The sequence below is a fragment of the Orycteropus afer genome, unplaced genomic scaffold, assembly GCF_000298275.1.
Source record: "Orycteropus afer afer isolate SDZICR_OR568_19922 unplaced genomic scaffold, OryAfe1.0 scaffold00246, whole genome shotgun sequence".
Lineage (NCBI taxonomy): Eukaryota > Metazoa > Chordata > Mammalia > Tubulidentata > Orycteropodidae > Orycteropus > Orycteropus afer.
The window spans coordinates 2,862,644-2,873,831 of record NW_006921833.1 but is presented as its reverse complement, the minus strand read 5'-3'; the positions used below and the strand labels follow the sequence as shown (position 1 = coordinate 2,873,831).

General features: G+C 38.9%; 1 protein-coding gene across 1 annotated transcript in view; it reads right to left on the bottom strand.

Moving 5' to 3' along the window:
* Nucleotides 1-11,188, bottom strand: part of GABRB1 (gamma-aminobutyric acid type A receptor subunit beta1) — a 684,756-nt gene that overhangs the window by 31,638 nt on the left and 641,930 nt on the right. The window contains exon 8 of the mRNA XM_007949429.2: nucleotides 5,743-5,987. Within this exon, the coding sequence (XP_007947620.1) occupies nucleotides 5,743-5,987 (245 nt within the window). The remainder of the gene's footprint in view (nucleotides 1-5,742; nucleotides 5,988-11,188) is intronic.

Below are 11,188 nucleotides of genomic sequence, written 5' to 3'. Positions count from 1 at the left end.
GGATGAAGATCGACCAGTTCTTTTTGGTACAGTGACTCAGTGTATTCCTTCCATCTTCTTTTGATGCTTCCTGCATCATTGAATATTTTGCCCATAGAATCTTTCAATATTGCAACTCGAGGCTTAATTTTTTCCCCAGTTCTTCCCTTTTGTTTTTCTAACTCCAGGTCTTTGCACGTTTCATTATAGTAATTGGTTTTGTCTGCTCGAGCTGCTCTTTGAAACTTCTATTTAGCTCTTTTATCTTGTCATTTATTCCATTTGCTTTAGCCACTCTTCATTCAAGGACAAGTTTCAGAGTCTCTTCTGACACCCACTTTGTTTTTTTCTTCCCTTCTTGTCTTTTTATTGACCTCTTGCTTTCTTCATGGATGATGTTTTTGATGTCATCCCACAATTCCTATGGTTTTCGGTCAATGTATCAAATCTATTCTTTAGGTAGTTTCTAAACTCAGAAGGAATATATTTCATGTCATATTTTGAAGCTTGTGGACTTGTTTTAATTGTCTTTAACTTCAAATTGAACTTGTATATGAGTTGATGGTCTGTTCCGCAATTAGCTCCTGGCCTTGTTTTGGCTAAAGATATTGAGCTTTTCCATTGCCTCTTGCCACAGATGTAGTCAATCTCATTCCTGTGTACTCCATTTGGTGAAGTCCACATTTATAGCTGCCATTTATGTTGTTCAGAAAAGGTATTTGCAATGAATAAGTCATTGGTCTTACAAAATTCTATCATGTAATCTCCAGAATTAGTTCTGTCACCAAGGCCAAATTTTCCAACTACCAGTGATTCTTCTTTGTTTCCAACTTTTGCATTCCAGTCACCAGTATAATTAACACATCTTGATTGCATGTTGATTTCAGACTGCAGAAGGTGATGCAAATCTTCAATTTCCTCATTTTTGTCTTTGTATGTTGCTGCATAAATTTGAATAATAGTAGTATTAACTGGTCTTCCTTGCTGTTGTTGTTGTTAAGTGCCGTCGAGTCGTTTCTGACTCATAGCGACCTCATGCACAGCAGAACGAAACACTGCCCGATCCCGCACCAGCCCCACAATCCCTGCTATACTCGAGCCCATCATCGCAGCCACTGTATCAATCCATCTCGTTGAAGGCCTCCCCCTCTTTCGTCGACCCTCCACCCTACCAAGCATGACATCCTTCTCCAGGGAATGGTCCCTTCTTACAACATGACCAAAATAGGTGAGACGAAGTCTGGCCATTCTTGCTTCCAAGGAGCATTCTGGCTGCACTTCCTCCAGGACAGATCTGTTAGTTCTTTTAGCAGTCCATGGTACTTTCAGCATTCTTCGCCAGCACCACAACTCAAAAGCATCAACTCTTCTTCGGTCTTCCCTATTCATTGTCCAGCTCTCACATGCATACAAGGTGATTGGAAATATCATGGCTTGTGTCAGGCGCACCTTAGTCCCCAAGGGTCTTCCTTGTAGGTGCGTGGATATTATCCTATCACTGACAGCATTGTACTTCAGGATAGATCTTGAAACATCCTTTGTGATGATGAATGTTATGCCATTCCTCTTCAAACTGTCATTCCTAGCATAATAGATCATATGGTTGTCTGATTCAAAATGGCCCAAACTGGTCCATTTCAGCTCACTAATGCCTAGGATGGGAGCTCTGGTGACATAGTGCCTAAGGTATTTGACTGCTAACCAGAAGGCTGGTGGTTCAAATTCACCAGTCACTCCTCGGAAGGAAGGTTGGGCAATCTACTTCTGTAGTGATACCACCTCAGAAACCCAAGTAGGGTTTGCTATTAATTGGATCCAACTCCACAGCAGTGGTTGCACTTTTTGAATCTTAGGATATCAATCTATGCATTCCATTTCATTTTTGATAACTTCCAATTTTCCTAGATTCATACTTCGTACATTCCATGTTCTGATTATTAATGAATATTTGCAGCTGTTTCTCAATTTGAATCCTGCCATGTCAGCAAATGAAGGTCTTGAAACTTTACTTTATCCATATCATTAAGGTTGTTTGTACTCTGATGAGGCAGTTCTTTCCCAGTCATATTTGATCTGTAGATGTGAGGATGGTAAGATTTTGTCCACTTACTTTGGACATGTTATCAGGAGGGCCCAGTCCCTAGAGAAGGACATCATGCTTGGAAAAGAAGAGGATCAGTGGAAAAAGGAATACCCTTATCAAAATGGATTGACATAGTGGTTGCAATAATGGGATCAAACATAGCAACAACCATGAGGATGGTGCAGGACTGGGCATGGTTTCCTTCTGTTGTACACAAGATCAATTTTGGTAGGTACCGCCTGGACAGTATCTAACAACACTGATGGTGGAACAGTAGCTGAAATCTCGTTTTCTTTTTCCCCCTCCAGTTTTTCAGCTGTTGTTCCCTCTCTGGCCTTTTTGGCATTTCAGTTGTACATGTGTACAAATTCAGAGATCAACCAAAGACTCAAGGGAAGTTCATTCAGATTTTGGGTCCTTCCATACTGTTTGCTTCTTTCTGAAATTTCCCAATCAATTTCTAGGTACTCTGAAGTATCAGACTCCATGCTCAGCATCCTCTGGCCCATAACACTCCTGTTTTGTGCTAAAGTTTTACTGCCCCACGTGCCTACACTTGGAAATTACCTCAAGGGAAAGCCATAGAAATATTGACTTCACAGTGTTTTTTCAAAGCCTTTTGAGGGTTGATTCCCTTCTAGTTTTTGCCTGTTTTGTGTTACACCCCAATGCATGCAAATATATATATATATATATATATTTTTAAATTTCCTTAGGGTTTGTAGTTGCTATCTATGAGTGGGTTAGGTTGATCCATGGTACTCCGTCATGACTTAACACGATTTGTTCTTATTTTAGCATAATTTTGCCTATTTATTTTTCTGTGAAAGGTACTTAGGGAGTTCCTTGTCTAGGTCTTTATGGCTAAAAATGCTTCTGTATCTTCTTTAACTGTTTAGTCTTATGACACTTGAGAGATTTTCTCTCTCTCTCTTTTTCCCTTGAAATCAAATTAAAAAAAAAGTTCATCTGGAATAAAAACTTTACTGATTTGAGATCTCATTAAATGTTAACATGTTTAATCCCAGGACACTCAAACAGCCTGTTTATAAGTGAAGGCCAGTTAATAAAGGTTAGTTAAATGGAAACAATTTATTATTTAGTAACCAGTCACTAAGTCCTCTTTAGAGCAATATAGATTATACATCTATACATAGGAGGCTTTCCTCTTGCCTTTATTATCTCTTAGCACTCACCTGATCATCTGCTTAGAAAAGTTCTCTGAGATTCTAGTGTGGAATCAAGGCAAAGGCCCAAGGAGTTTGGTTGAAATTGTTTTATAATCTTTTCATTTTATCTGAATAAAATGATTCCAGTTTGCTTCACCTTTTCATTTAATTATTATCCCTTGAGAACAACACTATCCTAGTAGATGGAAAAGCCCCACTTTCTCTTTCTTATTTTCCTAAATTCTACCTCTCTTTGAGTGTCCATCCAGTTTATGTCTTCTGAACTTTCCTACCAGTGAATCTATACCACATTCTTTATGTAGGGCTTTTCTTCCATGACTTATCAGTTCACACAAGTGGTACAATAAGTAGGTGTAGAAGGCAGCTGAGACAGGGATGAAAATAGAAAAGAGGTGGATTTAAAGGTATTACTAAAACAGTTTTAAAACTGGTATGATCACAGTCAGACAATGGAAAACTTCTTCCTTTCAGGTATGCTCCTCAACCTAAATATTTAGCCTTATTTTATGTTTTAAGGAGCTCTGGTGGTGTGTGGTTAAAGTATTTTGCTGTTAACCAAAAGGTCAATGGTTTGAACCCACTAGCCATTCTGCAGGAGAAAGGTAAGGGACTATGCTTCCATAAAGATTTACAGCCTTAGAAACCCTTTGAGGCAGTTCTACTCTGTCCTATAGGGTTACTATGAGTTGGAATCGACTTGGTGTCAGAGGGTAGGGTTTGGATTTATTTTATAATTCAGTCACTTTTCCTGAGTATAATTTCCTTTTCTAGTAAGATAAGAAGATTCTCAAGTGCAGATGTCATGCCTACTCCTTCTCCCACAGTATCAACCATGTTGTTGTGTGCTCTTGAGTCAATTCCAATGAATAATGACTCCAAAGGACAGGATAGAACTGCCCCATAGGGTTTCCAAGGCTGCAAATCTTCAAGAAAGCAGAACATCTTCATCCTGCAGAGCAGCTGTTGAGTTCAAACTGCCAAACTTCTGGTTAGCAGGTGAACACTTAACCACTGTGTCACCAGGGCTCCTTGCAGCAATCATGGCATTTCACATAAGGATAAATGATCAATTAAGTGCTTTGGTTTGAGCCTTCCCTATGTGACTGAATATCTATATTTTCTTTGCTTACAACTTTCTAATTATTTGAAGTGTCTGACCAAATTTGATATTTTACTAAAGAACATGAAGATCTACCTTGATTTGTCCCTAGCTCTCCAACCCTATCTCATCCCAATTTACTACTTTCTCCTGCAGTTGCTATGATCTTGTTATACTACTCTGTCAGTCCTTTACACACCAAGGACCTTTTTACTTGCTATTTCCTGAGCCTTGTATGGAAATGGCATGAATATCTGCTTCTCATTACTTAGGACTCACATCAGATGTTAATAATTCAGAGAGGCCTTACTGAGCTCCTGATCATCCTTCTCTCTTAAGTGTGCCTCAAGTCATTCTCTTGCCCATTACCTTGCTTTACTTTCTTCAGAGCATGTACCAGTACCTGAAATTATCCTCTTAATGTTTGTGTGTTTATTGACTGTTTCCCCATGTTAGAATAAAGTTCATGAGAGCAAGGAGCTTGTCTGTTTTATTCAGAGCTGTATCCTCAATTCTCAGAACAATGCCAAAATGAACGATGATTTGAGTTACCACCTCGTGTGCCATCTTGAAATCAATTGTTCTGGACATGATATTTCAAGGCACACAATTTTCAAATGATTCCAGAGAAAAATGGTACAGAAGTAGGGGCTACAGAGATTTTGCTTTTAAGAATAAGCAGACTATTAATTATAATCTCACCAAATGAGACCATAGGTCATTGGATCTACCAGAGAAAAGCAAAAGAAATAGAAGCAATGTTTTGTATACAATGATGATAGCTAACAATTAATGAGTACTTACTATGTTCTTAATACTCTTGCACGTACTAGACATTTTTACTCAGTCTTCACAACTCTGTGAAATAGGTATAGTATAAGAATTTCCATTTTTACTGATAAGGACACTGAGATCAGAGGTTAGGCACAGAGTTACATAGTTTGATTTGCCTGGAGTTATAAAGACAGTAAGTCCAGGGCTAGGATCAAACCCAGGCAGCTTGATTCCAGTTTGTGGTCTGAACCATTGTGCTGCTGTATTGCCTCATCTTTGTTTAGGAAGCTCAGAGAGTAATCACTTTTATTCTTTCCTTAATTTACCAAGAACATGTGACATTATTCTTTTGCATATAGTTTTGCAAATGGTTTAGAATAAAGAATAACTAACTTATTCAATCCTTAGTCCTCAAACTGTGAAATGAAGGGTTGTACTATATCAGTCGCACAGTGCTCTTAGAGCAGAACAGTTAGTTTACCTTTAATAAAATTCATGGTTGGATTAAGAGCTTTGGAAACTCAAACATTTTTAAAAAAATTTACCTTCAAACTTGCCCTAGGAGAGCCTAAGATAAATTTAGGAAGACTATTGTTAGGAATTAAACAATGCATTACCTGAACTTTATTCATCTCCAGTTTGTTCTTCTCATTGGCACTCTGGTCTTGTTTGCTAGCTCCCTTTTTCTGAGGGCCTTTCCCAAAGAAGATGTAATTTACAAAGGCATATTCCAGCAGAGCCAGGAACACAAACACGAAGCAACCCATTAGATAAATATCAATCGCTTTGACATACGGAATCTTTGGCAAAGTCTCCCTGAGGTGAGTGCTGATCGTTGTCATTGTCAGCACTGTGGTGATTCCTGTGAACAAGAAAGACAAGGCTTAGCTGTTTAAGCAGGAGAGGACAGATTCCATTCTCTCATTGGGGCCTGAGAATGATAGCAGTAACATGATAAACCATGTGGCAAAACAGGGCAGGCATTTTGAAAGAGAAACGTGCAGACTGCTTACATACTTCATTTGTTATTGTTGTTAGGTGCTGTCGATTCATCTCCAACTCATAGTGACTCTAAGCACAGTAGAATGAAACACAGCCTGGTCCTGTGCCAGCTCCACAATCCTTGCTGTACTTGAGCTATTGCCACAGCCACTGTGTCAATCCATCTCACTGAGAGCCTTCTCCTCTTTCATTGACCTCCACCTTACCAAGCATGACATCCTTCTCCAGGGAAGGGTCCCTTCTGACAACATGACCAAAGTAGGTGAGATGAAATCTGGTCATTCTCGTCTCCAAGGAGCATATGGCGCACTTCCTCCAGGACAGATTTATTAGTTCTTTTACAGACCATGGTGCTTTCAGCATTCTTCGCCAGCCCCACAACTCAAAAACATCAACTCTTCTTCCATCTTCATTAATATACTTCATTAATTAACATACTTCATTAATGAATTGTAAAATGAGATGTGTGGTTACTGAGAGTTGAAAACCATTTTTTTGGTAATATACACAAACACAAAGCAGATGCAAAAGCAGATTAAAATCCCTTTGGAAGCTTACTGTCAAATGTCTCTCATTCTGTTATACGTCGTATCTTTCTTCCTTTTCTCAACATCCCGTTCATCTCCCTCCTGAATTTTTCTTTCTGATACTGATACCTGTAGCAACCACTACTAAACGGAAAGCTGGTGACCAGTTTGAGGAGATTTACTTTATTCCCGTGATTCTATCAGTACACCCCAGGTCACAAAGTCAGTATTGCATTTTAAAGTAATAATGCTTTATTCATGGTAAGAAAACATGTAAGAAAGCTCATGATTTGCATCAAGTAATTTATTTATGCACTTTTTGATATAACATAATCCTGTTACATTAGTTTTTTAAAGACCACCTCGAGTTTCTTGATGTCAGAGCCTAGAATGAATCAGATCTCTGACTCTAAAACAAATAATCCACTTCATTTGTTAAAGATGGTGAAGACTTTTAAACTCTCAAAGGTTGTTGTTGTTAGGTGCTGTTGAGTTGGATCTGACTCATAGTGACCCTACGTGCAACAGAACGAAACACTGCCCAGTCCTGTGCCAGCCTCACAGTCCTTGCTATACCTGAGCTCATTGTTGCTGTCACTGCGTCAATCCATCTTGTTGAGGGACTTCCCCTTTTTCCTTGACCGTCCAGTTTACCAAGCATGATATCCTTCTCCAGGAAATGGTCCATTCTCACAATATGACCAAAGTAAGTGAGATGAAGTCTGGTCATTCTCGCTTCCAATGAGCATTTGGTTGTACTTACTTTTACTTCTTCCAGGACATTTTTGTTTGTTTGTTTGTTTTTGGTTTAAAATTGTTATTATTGTGCTTTGGGTGCAAATTTACATAACAAACTTGTTTTACATTCAACAGTTCTTGCATATCTGGTTTCATGGCCCTGATTACCATTCTCAACCATAAGAAACTCTCCTCCCCTCTCTTCCCCATGACCACCCCCACACTGTGCCCTTCTCATCCATGACTTCTTGTCTGTCCTACCTTCCCTCTCCAGGACAGATACATTAGTTCTTCTGACAGTCCATGGTACTTTCAGCATTCTTCACCAACACCTCAACTCAAAAGCATCAACTCTCTTCCATCTTTATTTATTGTGCAGCTTTCACATCCATATGCGGCAACTGAAAATACCATGGCTTGGGTTAGGCACACTTTAGTGTTCAAAGAGACATCTTTACTCTTCAGCACTTAAAAGAGGTCTTTTGCAGTAGATTTGTGCAGTGCAATTCCTCATCTGATTTCCTGACGGCTGCTTCCATGGGTGCTGATTGTGGATCCAAGTAATATGAAAATCTTTGACAACTTCAATCTTTTCTCCATTTATTCTGATGCCACTTATTGGTCCTTTTGTGAGGATTTTTGTTTTCTTTATGTTGAAGTGTAATCCATACTTCAGATCTTTCTTTTCTTTTCTTAAAAGGTAGATTCTGTTTTATTTGTTTTGTTCTTCTGGAAGTCCATAGTGTATTCAACATCCTTCATAAACACCACAATTCAAATTTTCATTATTTGAATGTGAATTTGAATATGCTATGATTTAGGAAAAAACACATGATAATGCCCACAGTATGTTTGTGTAATTGAATAATAAACAGTTTATGTTGATGACAGTAATGAAATGGTAATTGGAAAAGCAAGAAGTGAAAGCAAAAATTGGAACCTCATATAGATAGTTTGTACTATCTAATATTACATATTTGTATAATATTTTACAGTTTTAACCATTTTATAAATTGTCATATATGGCTGTCATAACAGCCCACTGAGTAATATAGGGTAGGTATATTATTCTAATTTCATAACTGAGTAAATTAAATTACCCAGTTAGTTATTTTTCTTGAGGTCTCCCAGCTGAGGTCAAAAAGCAAGAAGGTTTTAAACAAGATATGAAAAGGTAAAATCTGAAACTTGATGTTGTTGTTGTTATGTACCGTCGAGTCGGACCCGACTCATAGTGACCCCTACTTGGGTTTTCAAGGCAGTATCACTATGGAAGTAGATTGCCCCATCTTCCTTCTGAGGAGTGGCTGGTGGGTTTGAACTGCCAGCCTTCTGGTTAGCAGTCAAGTCTTAGGCACTACACTACCAGAGCTCCCAAAACTTGATGTAGGTACTTAAAAATCAAGGCAGTGGGGCTAAGGACCGTAGTCTTGGGGGATTCCAAGGTCAATTGACATAACATTGCTTACAAAGGACATGTTCTACATCTGACTTTGTGAGTAGTGACTGGGGTCTTAAAAGCTTCTGAGCCACCATCTAAGGTGCAACTATTGGTTTCTCCCATCCAAACAAAAGAAGAGTGAAGAAAATCAAAGACGCACAGAAACAAATAACCCAAAGGACTAACAGGTCATGTGAACCCCAGCCTCCATGATCCGAAGACCAGAAGATAGTGCCCGGCTATCACTGCTGACTGCTCTGAAAGGGATCACTATAGGAGGCCCTGGACAGAGTGGGATACCAGTGTGGAACAAAACTCAATATCATAAAAAAGACTTGTCTAATATAGACCAGTAGAGCCCCTGAGACTATGGCACTTAATCACCAGTCAAGCCTGGAATTGAACTTATCCTCATGCTCAACTTTCAGCCAAACAACAGACAGGCCTATAAGGTGAACCATGGAGGTACCTATAAGGTACACCGTGGGGGATGCACCCCTTAGAATAACCTACATATGAGATCAGGAGGACAACAGTTACCCAGGGATAAAGCCCAGAAGGCAGGAAGGGATGGGAAAGAAGGATGAATGTAAATGGTAAACACAGGGAGGAAGTGGGAAGAGTGCCATTGAATTGTGGGGATTGCAATCAATGTCACGAAACAAAATGTGTGTGAATTGTTGAATGGGAAACCAATTTTCTTTAAACTTTCACCCAAATCACAATAAAAAGTTTTTTAAAAAATCAAGGCAGGAAGTATGAAACTGGTATCAAAGACAAAGGAAAACTAGTAGGGTGGATAGACGATAGCTATATGAAAGAAAGGGAAAATAGTTTTGCACTCATTTGCCAATCAAATGATACTAGATGTATAGACTTCCTGATTTGGCTACTTGAGTTTTAGAACAAATAAAGTAGGAAGTCAAGACTCCTACTACCCATTGCCACTGAGTCTGCTTGCACTGACAGCAACCCTATTGCCATACAAAAGTTAAAATGGTTCAGACGAGTGATAAATTTGAATGTGCTGGACTGATATGAAATGCTATCAAAAGTGGTCTGTCTTACTTCTTTGAATAGAATTTTAAATTTCACTTCTCATAATTCTAGTTAAAGTGCTTAACAGAAATGAACAATTTATTTACAAATTCATCAATTGTGTGTCTGCTTCTACTCCTTTCAAATTTTTGTTTTATAAGAGGGGTTAGTAAATGAAAGCCTTTTCTGACTTAAGTAAGTTTTAAAATATCTCAGGTTATACCTTTCAGGGAACAGGTTGTATATATGTTGGCATCTCTAATTAAAAGAATCATAGCTTTGAGGATAGAAGTATAAAGAGAACCAAAAGAACAATAATTCATGAAATTGCTACTTGTTATTCGCTGCTGAGGTGCTCTGGTGGTGTAGTGCCTAAGGCACTTGACTGCCAACCAGAAGGCTGGCTGTTCAAACCCACCAGCCACTCCTTGGAAGGAAGGTTGGACAATCTACTTCTGTAGAGATACTGCCTTGGAAATCCAAGGAGGGGCCGCTATGAGTCAGAACTGACTCGATGGCAATGCGTTTTGTTTTGTTTTGTTTTCATTCTCTGCAGTGGACATCATCCTGTGTTCTTTTCTTCTTTCTTTTTTTCTCTTCCTAAATCATAACATACACACATATTGAGATTCACATTCAAATAATATGCTTTAGAATTATGATGTTACAGAAGAATTTTGAGTATTGAATATACCATAGACTTCCAGAAAACCTTATGAATAACAGTGAAACACTGTCTGATATATTACTGGATTTTTGGAAGAATGAACAAATCAGTCTTAGATGAAATAGACTGCTCCTTAGAAGTGAGGATGAGATTTCAGCTCACTGACTTTGTGCATGTCATTGGGAAAAATCGATAGCTAGAAAAGGACGTCATGATTTATAAAGCAGAGAGAACCCAAAAACAAGGGGAAACCCTCAATGAGATGGATTGCCAGAGCAATAGACTCAAACATCCCAAAGGTCATGAAGGTGGCACAGGACCAGGCAACATTTTTCCTGTCGTATATGACGTTGCTATGAGGGAGCTCTGGTAGCATAGTGGCTAAAGCACTTGATTGCTAACCAGAAGGCTGGCGGTTCAAACCCACCAGCCACTCCTCGGAAGGAAGATGGGGCAATCTACTTCCGCAGTGATACTGCCTTGGAAACCCAAGGAGGGGTCGCTGTGAGTCAGGTCTGACTCGATGGCACATAACAACAACAACAACATGAGTCAGAGTAGACTTTATAGCATACATATCACATATACGTATGATATAATAAGCTGTTTGTTTACTTTCCTTGGTCCTGAAATGTTCAAAGGTTGATAAT